The sequence below is a fragment of the Gopherus flavomarginatus genome, chromosome 3 (genome assembly GCF_025201925.1).
Source record: "Gopherus flavomarginatus isolate rGopFla2 chromosome 3, rGopFla2.mat.asm, whole genome shotgun sequence".
NCBI lineage: Eukaryota > Metazoa > Chordata > Testudines > Testudinidae > Gopherus > Gopherus flavomarginatus.
Window position 1 is genome coordinate 121,120,337 of NC_066619.1, and position 22,392 is coordinate 121,142,728.

The 22,392-nt window shown below is 43.5% G+C and overlaps 1 protein-coding gene across 3 annotated transcripts in view; it reads right to left on the reverse strand.

Annotated features, from left to right (window-relative positions):
- Nucleotides 1–22,392, reverse strand: part of PTGR1 (prostaglandin reductase 1) — a 52,056-nt gene continuing 29,664 nt past the window's right edge. For all 3 annotated transcript variants that reach the window (XM_050943193.1, XM_050943191.1, XM_050943192.1), the window contains 9 exons: nucleotides 18,284–18,399; nucleotides 13,639–13,684; nucleotides 12,599–12,658; nucleotides 10,679–10,843; nucleotides 9,674–9,791; nucleotides 7,675–7,830; nucleotides 4,606–4,711; nucleotides 3,008–3,126; nucleotides 1–2,002 (listed from right to left, as the gene is read on the reverse strand). In XM_050943193.1, coding sequence (XP_050799150.1) covers nucleotides 1,892–2,002; nucleotides 3,008–3,126; nucleotides 4,606–4,711; nucleotides 7,675–7,830; nucleotides 9,674–9,791; nucleotides 10,679–10,843; nucleotides 12,599–12,658; nucleotides 13,639–13,684; nucleotides 18,284–18,389 — 987 coding nt within the window. In that variant the 5' untranslated portion in view covers nucleotides 18,390–18,399 and the 3' untranslated portion in view covers nucleotides 1–1,891. The remainder of the gene's footprint in view (nucleotides 2,003–3,007; nucleotides 3,127–4,605; nucleotides 4,712–7,674; nucleotides 7,831–9,673; nucleotides 9,792–10,678; nucleotides 10,844–12,598; nucleotides 12,659–13,638; nucleotides 13,685–18,283; nucleotides 18,400–22,392) is intronic.

Genomic DNA, 22,392 nt, shown 5'->3' on the forward strand with positions numbered 1-22,392 from the left:
TTACAATATTACTGATTTAGTGGCTAGGAGGTTTTATTGCATGGATCAACAAACTTAATAGTTTAGTGCTACTGTCCCTTGCACAAAGCAGAATATAGGTAGAATGTACAGGTCAAGTTTAAAAAAAAAAAAAAACCACTTGCAAAACCTGTCACAGCTGACCTATTATAGCAAGGATTTTTTTAAAGACATGTCCTGGTCTCCCATTGTTCAGCAAGAAGGCTGAGCTGTATTCATGTGAGTGGGCCAGGGCTCATGTTCAGCCAGAACTATGTGCCATCTCTTTAAGAGCAGTGGAGCTGCATGTAGTAATTCCCGTCAACTATCAACAAAATTGTGCTTGAGTCTCTTGCTTTTCCTAGTTAACTTACACTCTCAAGCCTGTGCTCCTTTGCAATAGGTTAATCAGCTGCCCTAACCTTCAGGCTGTTTGTTTGTTTGAAGTTAATATAGTTGTGCTGACACAACTGGAAGGCTAAAGATGTGTTACTTATTCCACATGATAGTTAAGAATCTAGCAGGGATGTTTGCTATTGCCTTAGCATTGGGCATAGGACACCAGGTTTTTTGTTTTTATAATATGTTGATTTCAGATTCCATTTGGCTTCCTGGAGCCCATGCAGAACCTAATCTGTCTTGGCAACAGGGAGCGTTGCCTAATTTTTAAGATGCATTAGCTGCTGTTGCACTTAAATGAATGCTGAATGCGTTATTATTGGCATGATAGCCAGTAGAGATAATATAATCCCCCACTTGAATGATGTGAGCATGCTGTGGGCACCTTTTAGTTGCCAGGTAAAAGGCATCAGGCAGCCTGTCTACACCTTATTCATCATCTGTAGGGGTTCTGACCCCTGTGTGTCCATAGAGTTCACTGCTTCTATGTGCACCTGCAGATAAGGGGATCTGATATTCAAGTTACTTAGTACTACAAGCTCTCCATTTTAGGTTATTTTCAATATCTTTTGACTTGAGCACTATTTTGTCTATGCAGGCCTCCCTTACTCTTCCACAACATGAGATAGTCTTATGCCTTTACTGAGTGACCACTGAATTCCTGCAGAATTTCCTAGATGTGGATACATAGTTGTCCTAGTGAGTGTGAAGAGCTGTCAGAGTTAAAATAAGGTGTTATCCTCAAATTGGCATGGGGGGAAGGAAATGCTGTGTAAAACACAGATAGGAAAAGTTATTTTATGCACAAACAGAGCAAGTCATAAATATTGCCACTCCATGTAGTCAGTTTCATGTCAAGATAAGAACCATTTTCTTTATCAATAAGATTTTAATGGGTTATTTTTCTTTGCATGACCATACAGCATATTAGAACAGCTCTGAACTATTTAGTCACATTACTGCTAGGCTATAGGTTGCTGTGACTGTGACAAGCATGTTAGCTACAGAATAAAATTTAGTACAAATTTATTTTAATAACTATTTAGCAGATGCTATTTAAAAGATTGCAGTTGATTTCTGCTCTCTGTATGGACCTTAGTTCACATCAAGCTCTTAAGCAACTCAGTTAAGGTTCCTTGTTTTTTAAAAATGAGGTCAGATCCTCAGTTAGTATAAATCCATATAGCTCTACCCACAGTTTACCTGGCTGGCTTTTTTCAAAATGGCCATGAAATTAGTAGATTATTCTTGTAAGCCTCAATCACATGATCAGTGAGGACTGATTATAGCAGCAACAAAGTGGATTCATCGCTTAGCTGCAGGAGCAACACTTTGCAGCATCACATTATTTCAGGAAGCATCATTTTCCCCAAACCAGTTGGAGACTTGTCTAATCTGAGCATATTTTAGCCCATTAAAAGTTATGGCTGAGCATTTGGCAAGAAGACAGATGAGCTATTGGTATGGTTTTCCTAAAGAATGAACCACATATCCTTTACACTTTTATTACTGCTTTTCCAATGTTTTCTCCCTTTAACATTCCCATGAAAGCTGCTGGCATTTTTTCAAATCCTTCGGTAATATGTTCTTCACACTTAATTTTCCCCTGTGCAAAGAAAAAAAACAATTTTACTCAATTTTCTTCTACTGTGCAGGTGGTCTAAAGTGTAGCTAGATGCTTTCAACTCATATAATTCCTAGCAGTTGATGTGAACTGTGGTAGCTCTGTTGAAGTCAATGGAGTTGAACCTGTTCACATCAGCTAAAGAGCTCATCCTTTGAGGGTAGTGTCTGTAGTGTAAGATTATTTGTTTAGTGACCTCTCACCATTAAATACTGCTCAGCGAAAGTGATTTAAACCTGGTTGCTGCTTTTGGTGGCCCATCTACCATTGTTCCTCTGCCTGATGCCAGATTCCCTATAGAACATCAGTTTCTTTTCAGAGGCTAACTGCAGTAAGTCTAACAGAACTACATCTTCAGATGTGGAGCATTAGAACTCTCCAGAAACAAGACTTCTCTTCCTCCCCTAGTAAATGCAGTATTGCCAACCCAAGTGATAGGCCCCCCAACAACTGTTTGGTGCTTTATTGCTTAGTGTTGGCTTTAGGTTTCACATTTTCAAGCTTTTCTCGCCAACCAAACTGAGGTGATTAAAAAAAAAATTCAGAAGAATTGGCCATGCTTTAAGTGGAAGGGAAAGAATACAGCAAGTAATTTAAATATTTGCTAGGGGGAAGGCAGAGGTAAAAGGTAGTTGGACTAGTTTTGTAATAGGTCTTGTTAAGTGACTTGCATTTAAACTTAGGGATATCCCCTTCTCACTTGTCAGTTAACTGACATTACAGTGGAGATGAGCTGAGTTTGGTACCTTTCCCCTTCAGTTTTGGCTGCTGCATGTCCTATTCCTCTCTTGTGTATTGCATTCTGCATGCTTTGATGCTGACACACACCCACCCCACCCCCATATCCCCTGCTAGAGGGACATGTTGGGTGTGGAAGAGCAGTGTATGAGAGCAGACTTGGCTCTTGTTAGCGTAGACAGGCTTTTGTGAAAAGGGAAGTAGCATGAGTTCAGGTACTGTAGTCTGAGGAACGGTCACACCTCTTACCTCTACCACCCATCTTAACAATATCTTCAGGACCTCCTCACGCCTGTCATTCCACCGTAAGACAATAAATCCTTCCATGTAAAGCTGATTCCAGAGCACTGGACCCTGAATATAAGGTCCTGTAGGAAATGGTAATAGACAAAACAGTGGTAATATTACTTTGATTTGGTTTTAAACAATGTGAAGTAAGGAGAAGCTGAGCTGCTGACAAAGCAAACCTAGTCAGTGTGTCATCAGCCCAAGGCTGCACTTCTTGACCAGACTGGGACCTGTACAAAATGGTGACAGTGGTGGTGCAGACCACCTCTCCCCCTGCCCCCGTATACCCATTGCCCAGTGGTTAGAGCACTGACCCAGGAACCTGGAATGTTAGAAATGCCTAACCTGATTTTCACCTACAGCCAGCACTGACTTCAACTGCGTACCAATGCAAATCCCACCATAAAAGTAAAACCATCTAAAGCCCTAGGGAATGAGAACTTTTCCATCTAGATGACTGAACTGTGTAATCCGTTTTGCTACAGAAATAGCATGCATCAGGCTGTTTTACCATTGCTGTTTGTTTACTTAAAAACATTTGTTAGGTAAAAAACTCCCTAAAGATAAAAAGCTGGAATCCTTGAAATAAAGCAGCTCATCATTTTCTACTGACCCTAGTGGTCTGCAAGAGTGACACTCTTCAGTAAAGTCTCATTTAAATCACATATACTGGGGTTCTCAAATGGGGGGTTGCGACCCCTAAGGGGGTTGCCAGGTTATTACCTGAGGTGTTGTGAGCTGTCAGCCTCCACCCCAAACCCCACATTGCTTTCAGCATTTATAATTGTGTTAAATATTTTTAAGTGTTTTTAATTTATAAGGGAGGTTGCACTCAGAGGCTTGCTGGGTGAAAGGGGCCACCACTACAACAGTCTGAGAACCACTGACACATACCAACTGTCATCAGATCTGTGTTATGGTGAGTTCTTTGGTTGTACCCTGCAAGGGATTCCTTTCTTGCTGCTATTGGCATTTTAGATGAGAGGTCCGTCCAGTCACTGCTTGTGCTGAACATTAGTAATTTACACTTCTTGGACAATTTATTTCTGTGGTTGTTGCCCATCACTACTCTTTCCCATTCCTGTGAAACGAATGTTCATCCCCCCTCCCCTCCCTTCCTCTTGGTAAATGGACAACAGGACAATGAGAGGTAACTATCTGGAACTGTTTAATGTTAAATATCAAAGATCAGTAATAAGTGTTGAAGTGAGGGGTTCTCCCATTTGAGGGGCAACCTCGTTTACTCAGATGAAGCTTTGACTACAGTGAGCCTTTGTCTGTGAAGCTTTACCATTCCATGATGGGAAAGGGCCAGGAACTAAATGTGGTTTTTTTTTTATGTTTTTTAATTCTGGGCAAATACATCTTTGTTTTTGAGGCACAGAATACAAGATGATTGTGATTCACTTTGTCCTAAAAATGCAGCATGGGGGGGTGGGTTTGCTCCATAAAATATATATTTTAATTTTGAGGGTTTGTTTCAAAACAAAAACAGGAAAATTCTTTCTTCATTATTTTTTCTACCATAAAAAGTAACTAACTGACAACAAGACACAAACCTTTCTGGGGCACTGTCTCATTGTATCCAGAGATGGCTCCGCACACAGCAATCCTCCCAAATTTCTTCATTTGATGCAGAGCAATACTTGAAAACTCTCCACCCACCTAAGGGAGTCAGAATACAGATAAAGTTACAGATAAAACCTCTATTGATCATTGAGGGGTTGAACTTGTAAACACTTAAGCATGCAAATAACTTTTCTCATGTGAGTTATCCCATTAAGCAGTGCAGATCTACTGAAGGGCTAGTCATTAGAGTCAAGTTACTCCTAAGCTTAAGTGCTTGTAGGAGCAGGCCCTCATTTGGAAGTGTTTGACTCAGAAGCACTGCTCTGGGCCCATCTCTGCTTTATGTTATATGTCAGTCCCCTAATATCAAGGCTGAGGGTCAGGGTCCTCTTGGCACACCATTTCCTATTTAGATAGCACCAGCTGTACACAGCATTTTAAAAACACATAAGAGGACGTAGTGCCTGCCCTGAAATGTTCATCTAAATTAGACAAAGGACAGGGAGGAGATTGAGTTTGAGAGCAGCAAGATGAACACCTTGGATCTAATTTAATATCAACCTGGAAAGGTAAGTGAGGTTAAACAGATAGAGGCATGGTACGAGGAAGGAGGTGGATGGTTAGCAGATGAAGTCTAACCAGAAGTAGAGTTTTTTAGGAAGGGTGTGTGTGGGAGGGGGGAAAGCAGCTGATCTAGGGAGAATGTGAAAAGGGGAGAGGACAAGATGAAGGCTTTGATGGAGGGGTAAGGGGCTGGAAGAGTGCAGGCACAAAGTGGGCTTGGAAGACCATAAGTGCTAAGAGGTAGACTGGGCAGGATATTGAAAGTAGCATCAGAATACCAAGCAAGAATTTCTGCTGACAGTATTTATATTTACAGTATATCCCATTAGGACTCCAGCACTGGAATGATCAGATCTTCCGAATGGCCTGCCTGATGCAGGAGTGCTAATTAAACTGTTAGACAGTAGTAAGCTATTGCTCCACAGCTTTCTCTTAGGAGTCTGTGCGAGAAATATTTTGTAACATACTCTCCTCAGCTTGACAAAGCTCCACTGGCAACATGCTTTTTCTGTTTGCTTGGCAAAATATTGAATATTTTTTCCCTGTGTTTCTAAGTGTAGATTTTTTGTTTTATTTGTGCACCAGCTGTGCTGATGTCAGCCCACTTCTGGGAAAAGATTGTAAATCCTGCTCCAGAGCCAAGCTATTCCCACAGGGCATGCCTCAGCATTTTAGGAGAGTATTAACACTAAACAACTTCTGTGTTTCTTTCATCCTTATCACCCTCCCCACATATATGCTCTCAGCTATTGACTTTCATTAAAACACTTTGTCCATAGGGAGGCTACTTTTCCAAATGCTCACCCAACATCTGTAGGGCACTGGAGACACTGTTGACAGCGATTTAAAGGTGTGATGTGAGATCATGTCAGATGGGAGCCTAGGCTTTAACTTAACCAGTTTGGATCTACTAAAGAACAACTTGCCTTGACTAGAGCTTTTGAAGGTATTATTACATTGAGTGAAATCAGTCTAATAACATATCTTTAAATCCTAGCTGAGTCAGAGGCTGAACAGCTAGAATCTGCTAGAACTGAAACATGGTTGATGTAGTCATGGTACTCATGGCTGTTTTCCTGACCTGCCACCCAAGGCAGTGTGTCAAGGGCTCTATCACATCTAGGTAGATAGGTCCTCCACTGCTGAAAGTCAGTGGAGCACCATTGAATGGAATGCACCTACACCAATTTACATCAACTGATCATCTCGCCCAGGGTGACTTTTGTGAATGTCTTCCATGATGAAGCCAAACCTTATTAAGAATAAGGGTGTGTGCTTGTCAATAAAACCTACGAAGATCAGAGGTTTTTTTTAATCTGTAATTACTGACATTTTGGGATTTTTCCATGTTCCTGGCACAGGGGAGTGGGGGGTAAGGCATTGTGATGGTAACCGTTGAACCATTTTACCTGGAAACGTTGAGGGCTGCCAAATTGGGGCAGAAGGGAAGATTAAATGAGCAAGAACTCTCATCATCAAGGCCAATGGTTTGCCAGGGATTCCTTGACTGCTTTGATCTTTCTGGGGAAAAAGTCGGACCTGCTCGCTGGCTTAAGAATAGCTGTGTTGTGCTGCTTTTCCCACTGTCCTTGCAGAGGCTGAGGGGAGAAGTGGTGGTGAAGGGAGGGAGTCATGCTGGCCTTCCTGAGCCAGCTGGCAGTGGGGGAGTTGTTTTAAACTATTAGTTACACATTTTTAGTTTTACACAGTTTCTGCAGTAAAATGAGAGGTATTTTGATTATAATGAGCTTGCCCTATTAGTATTATTTTATATTCCAGTGCTGCAAATTAGAACATTGTGCCAGGTACTGTGCAGACATAGACAGTCCCTGCCCCAAAAGTTTACAATCTAAACAGAAGAGAGAGACAAAGAGCAGGATAAAAAAACTGCTATTATCCCTGCTATTATTTTGAGAGTGGAAGGATGGTCATGTATTTAAGACACTCAAATGTGACTTGGTAGATCTAGGTTTGACAATGGGCAAATTACTTGATCTCTTTGTGCCTCAGTTCTCCATTGTATAGATAGAGAACTGAGGCACAAAGAGATCAAGTAATTTGCTCATTGTCAAACCTAGATCTACCAAGTCACATTTGAGTGTCTTAAATACATGACCATCCTTCCACTCTCAAAACCCCTCAGACCTGCCACTGACAAGCCACCTTAGATTCATTTTACATATAACAACTTTCCTCTCCCTATCCCCCAGGGAAAGCAGAACAATTGTGCAAACCAACTCCCTGTTTCATTGTTATTCCTCCCTTCCAGTGCTCCTGAGCTGGAACTTCAGAATTCCATGAAAACACAGGCCAGCAGTTTTTGCTAGCAAAAGAGGAATTTGAGAGGGAAAACTGAAAGAGAGCATAAGCCCGGCCATTCTCTCGGGGCTATTTCTCACAGGACTGGGCCACGACATTCCAAGTGCACATGCGCAGCAGAAAGAAGTGAACATTTGCAACAAACTGCACTCTTGCCAACCCCAGTTTGAACTCACGTTATCAAAGTAGCAGTTGTAGCCATCGGGTGAGGCCTTCCTCAGTGCTTCTTCCAAGGATCCTACAGTCTTATAGTTAAAGGCTTCATCAAAGCCAATCTGTTTCAGATAAGCAACCTTTTTATCTGAGCCAGCGCTCCCAACGACTTTGCAACCCTGGGGGAAAAGAAAATACATCTTAACTCACAAGTGGTTTCAGAATAAAATACAAAAGACAAATGAGATGCTACATGCCACCAAACAGCAGAGCCTGCAACTCTCCTTTGCCATTCCCTGACAGCTTTGGAATGCTGCAGGTTCCCCAGCTCCTAGTGCCTTGAGTTGCCCTGTGAACGCTGATATCCCCTGCTTCTCTTTGCCCTGCACGGAAAGTGGTCATCAGGCCACATGGGACTTAGAACTGCTACACTAAGGTATTTTATAGTGGTTCAGTTAGCCTCTGTCCTAGATTTTAGTGCTTTAGCTACGGGGACCCAAAAAAGGAAGCTACCAAATACAATTTCAAGAGTGTCATTTTCAAGGATCCATCACTGAAGGGGTTAAATTTATGACGTATGACACAAACCACATAACAGTCACATTTCAGACCATTTCTCTTTGTGTTATTGACAGAGACAGAAAAATGTTTCTAAAATTGTGTATGTTCTCCTCCCTTCCCTCCTCCCCCAACAATTTAATCTCCTGCAAGGCAGGGGTTCTCAACCCTTTTCTTTCTGAGGCCCCCTCACAAACATGCTATAAAAACTCCATGGCCCACCTGTGCTACTGTTTTTTGGCATACAAGAGCCAAGGCCAGTGTTAGCAAGCAGGGCTCCACACCACAGGGGGCCCCGCGAAACTAAGTTGCTCAGGCTTTGGCTTCAGCCCTGTGTCGTGGGGCTTTGGCTTTCTGCCCTGGGCCCCAGTGAGTCTAATACTGGCCCTCCTTGGTGGCCCCCTATAATCAGGAGCGGCACCAGGGTTTCTGGCGCCTTAGGCAGAATTCGGGAGGTTGCATTTTGTGCGATCCCCACAGGGCACGCGGAAGCTTCCAGTTCCATTCCCATCGTGCCGCCGAAGAAGGACCCTCCGCCGAAATGCTGCAGGCGACAGCGGCAGTCATTGAGCCGCTCAATTGCCTGCCGTTGTTTTACGCGGCACATCGGCAGAAGGTCCTTCTTCGGTGGTGCGACGGGAGCGGAACTGGAAGCTCCCGTGCGCCCTGTGAGGAGCACATAAAATGCTGCCCCCTGAATCCTGGTGCCCTAGGTGACCGCCTAGGGTCGCCTAATGGAAGCGCCGGCCTTGCCTATAACCTACTCATGGCCACCCAGGGGGCCCAAGCCCCTGGTTGAGAACTACTGCTGTAAGGTACATGTATTGTATGGTGCTTGTGGTGTAGTGGCAATATGTATGAGGAAAGCACGTGCTCTATCACTGACTAAGAAGAGTGCTGGTTGGAAGGTTTGCACCAGCTGAGTGATAAATGCAGGCAAGAATTGGTCATGATATTTTATTTATTCCTTGGGGGCAATACTCTGTTTCTCATCTGGCTCTTGACCACCACACTGCTAGATACGCATAGCTAACTGCATCTGTGATCCTGGTTCTTGCAGGAAGCCTGTCTGCTTTAGTGCATTATGGCGACACTATTGACAGGGAGAACAGATCAGTGACATACACACATTGCAAACTGCTAGCTATGCTCCAGGGCTCAATAGCCTGATGCTCTTTCCAGGCCTAGCCCTAGTCACATGGAGGCAATGGGGTTTCTCAGCTGAGTGAGGCTTCACAGGGTGGGGCTAGCAGTCCCCAGGAGCAATAGTAATTGGAAACAACTGCATCATTTTAATTTAATTATCCTACTAAAAATGCCTTGCCAGAGTTAAACCACTGATCTTGGAGCAAGTCCCATCTAAGAGATGCTTTGTCCGCCTTCCTCCTAAGCACTCAAATCCCTCCACTGCTCCCCTTGGCTTGGCAGTCTATGGTGTTCATATGAACAATTCAAGCCACTTACTCCGATTTTAGCAAGCTGCCCCACCACTGAACCCACAGCTCCAGCTGCTGCATTAACCAGCACCGTGTCTCCTGCTCTAATCTTGCAGATCTCAAATAGGCCGAAGTATGCAGTGAGGCTGAAAGAGAAAGGAAACGTTCAGTGGAGATTGGTGGAGACGTTACAAATGCACTTGGGTCATGCTTTATGTTGCTGTCCAGGGGAAGGGATATCTCATCCCATTAGAGATTCTTTTTTCTTGTTCTATATGAAGTGCTCGGCATTATTTATAATGTGTATAAACTCCATTCAAGCTATTTGTATGCGGAAAGCTACACATCTTGCCCGTTTTTTTAAGAAGCTTCTGTTTTGCCCAGATCGCAAATAGCACGTTGCAAGCTTTCCATGTGGCTTGTCCTACAAATATAGAGGTAAGAAAAGAAGCAAGTTAGGAGGAACTAGGCAAGAGAAAGCATGTGTGGAATGGAATTTCTTCTGAATTTAGGGCAGGGTTACCATGAACAGTAGCTCTGTTCGACAAGTGTAGATGTGCTTTTGATGCTGCTATTTGACTGTAGAATTCTACAGCTGCATATGTTTCCATCTTTTTGCAAACTCGGGAAATACAGAGAAATCAGCAGAGCAAGATCAGTATTTTATGAGTCCTGGCGTGTTACCACTGAAATCAATTTTATGAGTCCTTCCATCAACTCTAATGTCTGTTGGACTGGGCCTTTGGTCTGCTTTTCAATTCCAGCACAATACTCTGTCCTGATCCCATATGGCCAAGAAGCAACTGTGCTGTCTCCCAGTAGGGGGAAAAGAGGCTCCAAATGGAGACATAGAGCTATAAGCCTCCCACACACAGGATGGGTCAAAATTCAGTCCCTCTTCAGTGGCAAGAGCCTCTCAGAGCATGCACTGATTAGGCTCAAATGTGGTGTGGTAGAGCCTGCACACAGATGACTGGAAATCTCAATGCAGCGAAGTTTGGTTAGTCTTTATATAGCATGTGCTATGACTTACCCTGGCATGCCAACTGTCCCGAGAGCCAAAGATCTGGGGATCTTTTCTGGCCAAGAAGAAAGCAGCTGTAGATCTTTCCCATCAGAGATGAAGTGAGTTGTCCAGCCTGAATTAGCCACAACATAGGTCCCTACTGGGTAGGTGGGATTCTTGCTTTCCACGACTCTGAGAAGACAAACGAAAGCCACACTTTACAACCAGCTTCTTCTCCCTAGCTTTACTAAGCATTTACACAGGGCTTGGGGCTGTGTGAGGGTTAGGAGGAAATGCTCCCTTTAGGCAGGTGAACGCAAAACTAGCTACACTGCACATTTCCTGCACCTTTTTCTGGTACATGGCCAGAGGAATTACCATACTGAAACACCAGTTCAGTTTGAATCCTGAGTTGATCCCTGCAGCTTGGCCAGAAGGAGAGAGGAAGGTTGGGGAAATGGTATCTCACAGGGACAGAGCAGAAGAGGCAGTTCCCTATTCAGTAAACCAGGTCCCTTTTCAAAGGCTGAAGACATTTCACCTTCTAAAGGCTGCTCCTCTTGTAAGACAGAAAGGGGTCTTTAAGAACAGCCTGAAAACTATATCGGCTTGGGACTCTAATAATGAAGATAGTTGAACAAAAATAACAAAATTCAGCAGAAGGTGCACACGATCCTTTGGCACCAGACGCTGTGAATTCCTCAGCTCATTTCAAGTGAAGTGTTACAGCTACTGATTGTACCTGACTTCTCACTCAGAGGATTAGGGCTTAAATTTCCTCCCAACCTCTGGTTTCCCACACAGGACCACAAAGAAGTCTGATGATGATGAAGACTCTAGCATTCCTTGGCAATGGTGAAGTCGCCATACGCCTTATCAGCAAAAGGAGTAAGGTGACTGAAGAGTATTCTCAGCTAGAATTGCTGACTGTACCGTTCCTGGGCGAGCAGTTATTACACAGCACATTACGTCCTGCACACAAGATGACACCTAAGGATATGACCACTTGTGCAATGTTAGCCTTTCCTGCTCTGTCTTGTAAGAACTCCCTTCAATGGCACTGCTGATGTGAGTAACACAAGTAGGGGTAGTCTCGAGGCCTCCGAACAAGCTCTAAGTAGTACTAGAAGGCAGTACGGCTTCATAGGATGCACTTGCTTTCTGACTGGTTACAGACTGATAAAGAAAGTGCTTGCCAAGAAATATGGGGCCTCACAGAGAAGTATTGACTAAAAGGTGTAGCCAGTTGTGGTTCATAATGAAAAATGTTTGAGACCAAATAACCAAACTTAGCCAAATTTACTATCTAAGGACAAAACAGCACAATACAAAAAGGAGACATATGTACCCTTCTTCCCAGAAGCAATTCTTAACTCACAGCATGTTCTCCTTACACAGAAGGTGTGCCTCGATGATACCCCCAAAACCACTCATATTTATATCATGGCTGATTACAAGTTAAAAAGCACCTTATACCTCATCTAAGATCTAACCCACCAGTTCCTTCACTTATTTTTCTGGACCTTTCCTTCTCTCTCTTTTGGATAGCACATTCCAAACAAGTTGGACATAGAGGTACATCCCAACCTCTGCAAGGACACACCATTTATATATCTCATCTTTGACAGCTTTCTTAATGCCAATTTACTTACTTCAGATTTGCAGTGTTGTGAGATACTTGACATGGATGAACAGAATCGTAGGGAGAACATAATGCATACAGTTACCCTATGTATTCTATAACTTTATGTATATAATCTATGGTATATTAGTATCGTCCACATAATACCTATTAATGTGCTGCATTGGCTAACAGAAAGTAATATAGGCTGCATGCAACCATCTCTTATAAGTGACGTTGTATCTTCTCTAGTGCTTTGACTCTCCTGTATGGAAGATGATAGTGAGTTAGGAAAAAAGAAATCAAGCAACTAATGAAGACCTTACCTAGCAACTTGGCTGCCTATCATTATGTCTCCCTCTTTCATCATTGTCCTGCTATAAGGTCTGAAACACACAAAATGGAGATAGAGCCTTAATTAAGTGCAAAACAGTCACTACAGATTAGTGTCCATTTTCTGATTAAGACACAGTGCACCGAGGTTCTCACTGCTGACTATGCCAGGTATCTGCAGAGAGACAGAGAGAGAGTTACGTTCTCGTTTTAACAAAAATAAAATATTGTTCCTAGCCAACCACTCATGAGTGGAGATGCCCCTTGATCAACTACCGTGCTGGGATAACTTATTACAAAGTGCTAGTCCCCTGCCATTACGTGATTACAGTTACAATTGGAGAACACAGCTAGTACCTTCACGATACGGCACGGGTCAGGGACTCAGAAGAACTGGGTTTAATTCCTGGCTCTACCACAGACTTCCTTTGTGACTTTAATCTCTCTGTGCCTCAGTTCCCCATCTATAAAATGGAAATAACAACACTTCCATTCTCATGCCACTTCTCTATCTATTTAGACTAAACTCTTCAGGGCAGGGAGTGTCTCTTGCTGAGTGTAGACACAGCACCTAGCGGAGAGGAGCCCTGAGCTCAGTTGAAGCCACTAGGTTCTGTTGGAATATAAACAGTAATAATAATAATTAGGACTTGCAGCATAGTTAAACAGAACAGCGTTTCACCTGAGCTCCCAGACAGTCCATTCAAATCCAGTAAAGCCCAGTGAAATTCTATGGCTGTAGTGTAGTTATTGCACAGTTCAGGCCTGTCCACTCTGCATGACTGAGCTGTGCTTTAGCTTTATGCTGTGGAAGTGGGGAGGATACTGTGCTGTAACCAGCTTCACCAATGTGGTCGCTGCTACAGCGTAGATGTTGGGGAAGACATAGGTGGGGCTCTGGTGTTTCTATAGGGCAGGTAGTCTCTGAAAGGACTGTGGAAAGCCGGATGCTCTGAATAAGCACTGCTTTTAGGATTCAAAATAGCAATTCAAAGTAGTAAACTAAACTGAAAAGGAAGAAAGAAAAGCGTACCTCATGTAAGGATCAACACTGAGAAACACAGATTCAAACAGCACATCTGCAATTAAAAAGGATTAGCGGTTACATTAGGACCTACAGTAAGTAAATATCAAATGTTACAAGACAGCGCACTGACCTATCGCAGAGTGCTCTGGATTCCCTTCAGAGCTGCTAAGCGAAAGTGACAGAGATCAAATCAAGTTTCTAGGCTTTGTCTAAGTTACTGCTACACAGTTAGCAGAGAAGGCAAACGGACATAGCTTTCTGTTTTGTTTTTGAGACCATTGTGGAAGGAAGGTTTCTGGGACACGCAGCCTGTCTTCCTTTACCGTACCCCAGGGATGGGCAACTGGGGGCCTGGAGGCTGCATACAGCCAGAAAGAGCATTTTATTTGGCCCACCGTGGGTGAAGCCACAGGTGGGTCCAAGTGGATCATCGCCCACCCAGTTAGACTCCAGGCCCATCCAAATCAGAGCCTGAGAGGAAGTGACTCTGCCTGCACCTAGAGGGAGGGAAGCAGCAAGAGGCTCTGCCAGCCCCGAATAGAGGATGCTGAAAGAGGGAGAGAGGTGGTTCTTCCCACCTCCTGGAGTAAGGGCAGGAAGAGGAGGCAGCAGGATCCCTCCAGGATAGCCCTGATGGACAGCGCCTGGGGTTACCGAGCAAGAGCTGTGGATCCCGGGTGGCAGGGACTGGGGCAGGGGTGGTGTCCAGGGGCACGAGCTTGTCCACATTCCTGGAGATGGTGGAGCTGAACATGGGCGGGCAGGTTTCTCTGCTGGTAGGTTCTTCTGCACACTGAGAAAAGGTCAGTCAGTGAAGTATGTGTGTTTAACCTGGGGCTTTGGGGTGGGGGGTTGTAGTTAAAGGTTGTTCTGAAAGGGGCTGTTATATTTAAGAACACTTCTTTTACATGGTTAATACACAGATAATTGTATGCTAACACGCTGTACTGTAGCAAACGTTTCTAAGTTACGCAATATGTCATCTCTAACAAAAAACAAAATAAGTATGGCCTGCCAAAGGGTTTCAGTGGAGTCTGCAGCCCTCTACCACTTTAGCACTGCCCATCCTTGCTATATCCCGTTCCTTTGTAATAAGCTCAGAAGTCCAGGCACCCACACAGAGAACTGTTACCTTTTAAGACCCATGCAAAAAATCCTTTATTACTATTATTCAGCCAACAGAGGGTGCTGACAGACCACATTCACCCACGCGTAGGCCCCAAGGCAGATTACTTGGACATAAATAAACATTAATGCCCCATTTACTTTTTCTCCCTTAAATTTCAAAGAGGGGATGTTGTTTGGTAATTTTGGACCACTCTGATTTGGTTTGTTTAACATAAGTGGTTTACAAGAACAAATGATATTAGAAAAGTTATCATTTAAAAGCAATTAATACTGGGGCGCAGGGGTGAGAGATTGGGGTTGGAGGTGTCTGTGTTAACAAACTCTTGCTGTCACTGATGACAACCCAGCCCCAGAGAACTGTGCAAGTACACGAAAAGCCAGAAAGTTAAACGGCTTAGTCTCTTTGCATTCAAAGCCATTTAAGTAGCAGGGAGGGAAAGCTGCTTTTTAAAAATAACATTACTTTAACCTAAAGGTCTCCCTAGCTCCACTTTAAGGATTTAAAAGGGAAGGGAAAGACCAAATAAGTTTTCTTAACTACGGGCAGGAATGGAATTGTATTTTTTAAGAGTCCCTGCAAACTAGTTTCTTCCATTTTAATGGATGTACATTTCAAACCTGCCATCTGCAAGCATATCTAGATGTTTTAACATCATCCCTATGATACTCTTAATCATGTAACAGATATATTAGGTAATGCGCCATCCTTCTTTAATGCCCAGGCGTATGGCTAGTGCCAAAGGCAAGGAAACACTTGTTGCAACTATTTATATATTCAGATAGTTAAAAAAAAAAAAAAAAAAAAAAAAGCACAATCCTAGGCACATGTAGGTCCATTTTATGTTATCTCTCTGGGCAGGCAGTGTATTAAAAATCCTTGGATTTTTGTAAATTCCCCTGGAATGACTGCTGGAAATGGCCAGGTAATATGGAATGGAGAGGGGTGAAATAGTAAGCGTGACACACATGGATATTCACCAGAACTGAAGAGACAGGTCATTTCTCTCCGGACAGTGTTGGGAGCATTGCTTTAAAAATGCAGAAATTCAGGAATATGGCCTAGTCAATCAGGGGGAATTTTCTAATTTTGCCAACTCTTCTAAATTATGCATTATGGGTACAGTAAGCAGCCTGTGTTTCCATAGAGCCTTACAAATAGATTGGATAGACAGCCATAGGAGACATGGCTCCCTTTCTCTGGGCTCAAAGCCCTTTCTGCTATTGTAATGCCCTTAGGGTGTGTCCACACTGCAATTAGACACCTGCAGCTGGCCAGTGCCAGCTGACTCAGGCTCCCAGGGCTCGGGCTAAATGGCTGTTTAACTGCGGTGCCAACTTATGGGATCAGGCAGAAGCCTGGGCTTTAGGACCTTGTGAGGTTGGAGGACCCAGAAGTCGCCAGCCCAAACATTATACAGCCCCTTAGAGCCTGGGTCAGCTGGCACAGGCCAGACGCAGGCGTATAATTACAGTGTAGCCATACTTCTAGGGTTTAGAGAGCATGGTCCACGAGGCAGAGGAAGCACTGGTTGTTCCAGGGGAGGGCTGGAGAGAGGGAGAGTGACGGAGGTGCGGGTGTCTCTGTAGCTCCAGCTCTCCTGAGAGGAACAAACTGGAGCTGGATCCAGTATCATTGCTGCCCAGAGCTGTATGGGGCCGTGACTACTGGGGTTTGTGACCTTGCATTGGGAAAAAGGACAGAAGCTGCAGCTAGCTACGTGAGGAGGTTGTCACTCTGGATGGGTTTGCAGTGACCTGCAGAAGAGGGCACCGGAGGAGTTTGTTGGGGAAAGTTTACTGGTATTGAAGATGACCAGGAGCACCCAAGACTCGCTGCCAAATTAGAACTTTTCCCAGGACTCCCAAACTCTTGGTCTAGATGCATTGGTAGTGTTTGTCCCTTCATACTGGGGTACCATGGAGCACATGGGTCTGTGTGTTGCATGTAACCCTGTTTTACTGCTCCCACTATCTGCTCCCCCTGTTGTTTTTCTCTATTCATCCCCCTGTAAACAGATATTTCCCTTTCCTAAATTGTTGTGCTATGCAGGGGGGAGGGGTGCACCTTTTATCTCCCTCCTCCCCCCCACACACAGCAGGGGGTTTGGAGCAGGTGCTCCTGGGAGGGAGTTTCCCTGCTGTGTTCCTGTGCACACCTTTTCTTGGCTGGAGCTGCTCCACAGAGTGGACTCCATCTTGGCCAGGAAGGCACGACAACTGCACTATTTTTTTTTTTTAAATAAAAATCCAGAAGTGAGTGTTCTGTTGAATTAGGCCTGCCTTCTGGCTGGGAGCACAGGGCAAGCTTCCAGGTTTGCTGTGTCAATAATAAGGCTTGAAACATCTGCCAGATCCCTACTGGCTGGAGAATTAAACCTGCTAGCCAGAAAAGAGATCAAGGACAGGTTTGAAGTGAGGGCAAACGGCACCAGTGGGGTCCAGGAGCAATGTTCTGGTGAAAGCCCAGTCCCCCAGCTACTGGCTTAGGGCCTCCATCTTTCATGTCAATCTCTGGCTAGCAGGTGTTTCATGCACTTCAAGTTCAAGCACCTTCTCGCTGCTGGAAGGAAGAGTTTGCTGTATCTTTTCCCCACTCCAGAGATTCCTGTTTAGTGTGAGGACAGGTGTCGACTACTCTACTTTTTGGGCCCAACTCCCCGGTGAATAACTGGTGCATATGCATATCTGCCACTGTCCCAGGCAGCAGCACCAGCACAAAAATGACATAATTCACCATAATTTCTCTGCTGCCCACAGGGTTCTGACTAGAAGCAGTGAAAATGACCAGTCTTGTTAATTTAATTCCCCTTCTGTATGATCAATCTCTGCCTGTCTGCAGACTGAGGAAGAGAACACTATAATCGATTCACGTTCGGAAGGTTATCTTTACAATGTGATGATATGATGGTGATGGCATAATTTAAAAAAATAAATAAAACTTTACATTCCATACACTTCCGCACCTTAGGCCTCCAAACTCATCAGGTCAAGTTTCCTACTTGCCACCGGCTTGTGGCCAAGTGGAATTTTCAAGTCCTGGTTAGCAGTATATAGCTCTCAGTACATCTTTGTAGCAGGCGCGCACACACACACACACCCCCAGCCCACAGGACAATCTTACTCATTTGCGGTCAACTGGATGGGTCTGTTATCAGACTCCTAATGGTAAAGATGGGGATTTTCAAAAGCACCCAGCATTGATCTAACTCCCACCAAAGTCAGTGACTCATTGATTTCAGTGGAAGCAGAGATGGGTGAATGCGGAGCACTTTAGAAAATCCCGCCCTAAATGTCTGCTCATCCACGTGAACACTGCTGAGCCAGAGATTCGGCACATGAACCTCAGGGGATTCTTTGTCGAGTCACACGACTCCAGATCTTTGCCAAATCCCAGCCTGCTCGTCCTTTTGTAAAGCTCAGTTCACAGAAATGTATTAATTATTCTAGATTTGCACGCTGCGCTATGAGTAGAAAGACTAAATATAGTCCTAACACCAGCTACATGAAGGAACATGCTCCTTACCTCCATCCTTTAGCTTTGGGAGCTCCACCTCTTTCAGCTCAAAGTCACTTGTTTTGGGAAAGCCCTCAAAATGCTTTCTCAGCGTCCAAGACTTGGCTCTCACCATCCTGGACCACCTGCATGAGAAGACAGCCCAACCAAAATCAAAAGTTGGAATACAGAAGGCTGCACAGCCATTCTGATTCCCCCCCACCCCGGCCCCCCTGCTGCAAGATTAGATATTGTCAGGCATCCATGCCTGAGCATCTCCATCTCTGTGCTTAACCATTTCAGGCTAAGCACTGACCCTGAAAACATACTGAGAGTTTGTCAAGTCTTTTATATGTGCACTTACCAGGGTTTACTATTTTTTAAAGTACCTTTCCGTGCCTTGGTGAAGGATGCCCGAGAACTGTCTTAGTTCCTCCAGGGACCTTTCTAGTCCTAGAACAGCCCAGAAAGGGGAGGGCATAAAGGCGGCTTACAGTTGTTGGGGACCCCGGTGCCCCAATAATGGCAAGGTTTGTTGTCTAACCGCGAGAGTGACAGGCAACACCAGCAAATCATCTCGGCCCCCACTTCGCTTGGCTGTAAATTCTGTGCCACAGTTCTTAAAGACACAGCACAGAATCTCATCCATATATTCTAAAATAAATCTAAAAAGGTGGCAGCCTGATTGGCTATAAATCCTCAATTAAAGGGTTTTCTTTATATCAGTTAAAATCTACAAATTCAGCCTGGTTAAATGGACTCAGCACTGAAAACCAATTGTTATCCGTTTTAGCCAAAGTTCAAATCACAGCTGCAAAGGCAAATAAAGCCTCTACATTTTAACCCTGATACAGTGGCTAACCCTTCCCCACACGTCTGCCAATAGGTGGTACAAAACAGATCGATACACCTGATAAACACAGATTTTAATAACCAAATGTTTCAAACAATGACATTAGAGTTTCTCAAGTTTAGAAGTACAGCACATTAAACTGAGAACACCCTTTAATCGGTGTTTTCCATAAGACAATCCTAGGGAACTTTCCCAGGTGAATCTGACAGGTGTTTATACACACATGCACAGCCTTTTTTATATCTTTCAAAAAATTGGATGGACCCTCCCCTCGACAAAAGAAAAAGAGAAAAGTAGATACTTATTATAAAGATTTGCACTCTCTTCAGCTCCTGCTGGTAAGGAACCAGGTGGTGTTCTGCAGGCTGCTTTTTGCCAACAGGCTCAGCGGATCAGAGCAGAAGCCCAGTCAGCAACTGGAATAGCCAACCTCGGGATATCGAGGTTTCTCCTCTGCAAGGTGATCCGTCTTACAGATTCTGGAACCTCAGTCTTTCCTCAAGTGGGTAACGAACGGCAAAAATCTCTGCTTTTATCCACAGTGGATATGAATTTCCCTTGCCCCGCCCTACAGTGCCTATCTTCAAACTATTAGCAAATCAGGTTCACAAGTGATTTGACTTAGTCCAATCGAGTGTCAAAATAGTTCATTTGTAAAAAAAGTTCCAAGACAGCAAACATTAACTCATAAAAGGGTCACTCCATGACTAAGCAACTTTAACTTTAAATACACGAAACGTTTGCAGGTCACCCTGGCTGCTGATCCAGGAGTCCTCCAAAAAAATATATTGCCATTCAGACAACAGATAATGCTTTGGGGGTAGCTGGTGAGAGTCCACTGGAGGTATCATCTCACTAGCTTTTATAGAAAGTCCAATACAAAAATCCAATCATTAAAAATAAACCTCAAAAAAAAAAGTCACTCAATGCATCCAAAACAAAAATGGGTCCAAACATATGATACACACCACTACTACCACTTTCTCCTTGTTATTCTCAAAGCAGGCCTATGTTCTTATTTTTTTTTTGCAGACAAAGCAATTTCAGCAACTTTTCTGTTTTAGAACTCAGTTCTGTTTTCTCAAATTTTATTTTTAACCTATATCTTTCAGCCAAAATTTACTTTAAAGAACATCATGCAAAAAAAACAACAACACATTTTTGTTTCCTGGGGCCAACAGGTAAAGTTTTCAAAAGCACCAAAATGTCTTAGGAGCCTAAGCAAATTTCAGTGAGACTTAGGTTCTTGAGGCTTGAATCCTCAAAGGTATTTAGGTGCCTAACTCCCATTGATTTCATGGAAGTTAGGTACCTAAATAACTGAGGATTTCAGTGTTTATTCCTTTTGAAAATGGGGCTTAGGCTTATAAAGTCATTTAGGCTCTTTGGAAATTTTGACCATATTTACCTATATAGCCTTGTTATTTCTAACAATAGTCTCTGATTATCCACCTAGTATTGCCGCTCTCCTTTAGCAGTCAACAAGTTGTTAAATATTAATAAGCTTTGGCACTTCACCGCATTGGAGTGAACTGTGTGTCGTAAGAGGGCCTTTGAACAGACTTCACTATCTTGGGTCTTACCGAGGGGCCCAATCACTCTTTCCTGTCACAATAACCACCAAATTCAAAGTCTATGCAGGCTTTATTAAGGTGAGAGAATCAGCACAAAGCACCAGGCCTATCTACAAACAAGCCAAGACAGCAGTCTTAGGGAATGGTGACTTTGCAGTTAAACACTTTGCACCATTTTCAGATACTAAAAGGCACAAGTGTGCGGTTTGTGGTAGGCCAATGGAGAACATACACAAGGTGTACATTACTTTGGCCTGCTTAAAAAAAAAAAGAACCCCACCACAATTCCAGACATTCATTGGCATTCAGCAACCGTACGTGTTGCACAAGTGGATTAACTGATTTCACAAATAGCCAGCAATACTCATCTACCCACTGTGTCAAAGATTAGAAGCGAGCCCTTACATGCAGTAAAGAGGATAAACCTATATGGCACCATGAATTCCCATTCACTGTTTGTCTGCACCTGCTTTAGACACTCTAAATCCCAGCAGGAACACTACACCTTTCACTTCAGGTTCTGTATTTCCCATACAGCCCCTACGCATCTAAGGTTATTAACACAGCCACCTTAAAAACAGCTCCCCGTAATCAATTATTGCATGATCGGAATTAGAGGAAAAGCCAAATGGTATTGTTATCTGTGGCAATGGGCTCTCTGAACACAAACAAAAGAGCAGGAACTGACTCACCCACTCTGATATACACCTAATCTGTAAATACAAAATATCAGCCCTCACAGCTGCACCAATATGTCTTAAAGAGTTATTGTACAAGTAGAACCTAAGGAAACGAGACTGATTTTGCTTGGTGATTTTTTAAAATCCAGTCAGCATGAAAAAACATCATTGGCCAAGCTTCGTCCTGACTTACCCCCTGCACTTCACACAAATCATACGTTTAATACAGCTCACAATCCTAGAGATCATTTGCTGTGTCAATTTCTTTTAAAAACACTTCAGCTCACCTATGAGCTGATTCTTTAAGAGCGTCTGTAACTCTGTGTCCAGATTATTATGTCCACTTTAGCTGGGAATAAAACCACTCAGTCACTGCACTCCACATCTGCAGCTTACAGATGCATTTGAAGCCCTTGGTTTTGCTTGAGGTTCACAGAACACTAAATATGACATGCTGCTTTATACTGCTTTATTGTTAAACCAAAGAAGTTCTCTTTAAACATATATAATAATTAGAATTCTCTACTGAATAGCTCTATAGATACTTCTGTATCTGCACAACAGATATACAATTAGCAAAATTACGTTTAATGGCTATTAAGGCTAGACATACCTTAGCCACCAAAACTCTTATAAGAACGGAAAAGACTTGTACATTCCTTTCCACCTACATGCTGCTTCCAGTGCTATTGATAACATATTCCAACACTCCATAAGGTTTTTGCTTCCATCTCCAACAGATACCCAAAAGTAATGTGTATCCTGATTTCACCTAAATCACACTGTAAAGCAAAATTTTAAGTTACCAAGTTTGCTTTTATGTCAATTATATCAACAGATCAGCATGTTTGACTGTCCCACATTCCAGGCATTTGGGAAGTTATTCTCCCTTAACGTAGCTGAGCTGATTTAAGGTAAAACCCTTAGTGTGAAAGCAAGGGCGATTGAGGCAGTAGCCTGTGGGTTCCTTTTGTGTGTTGCACTGGGCATCGCTCTGACGAACCCTAATTTCCTTTTTGTGTGATTGGTGTG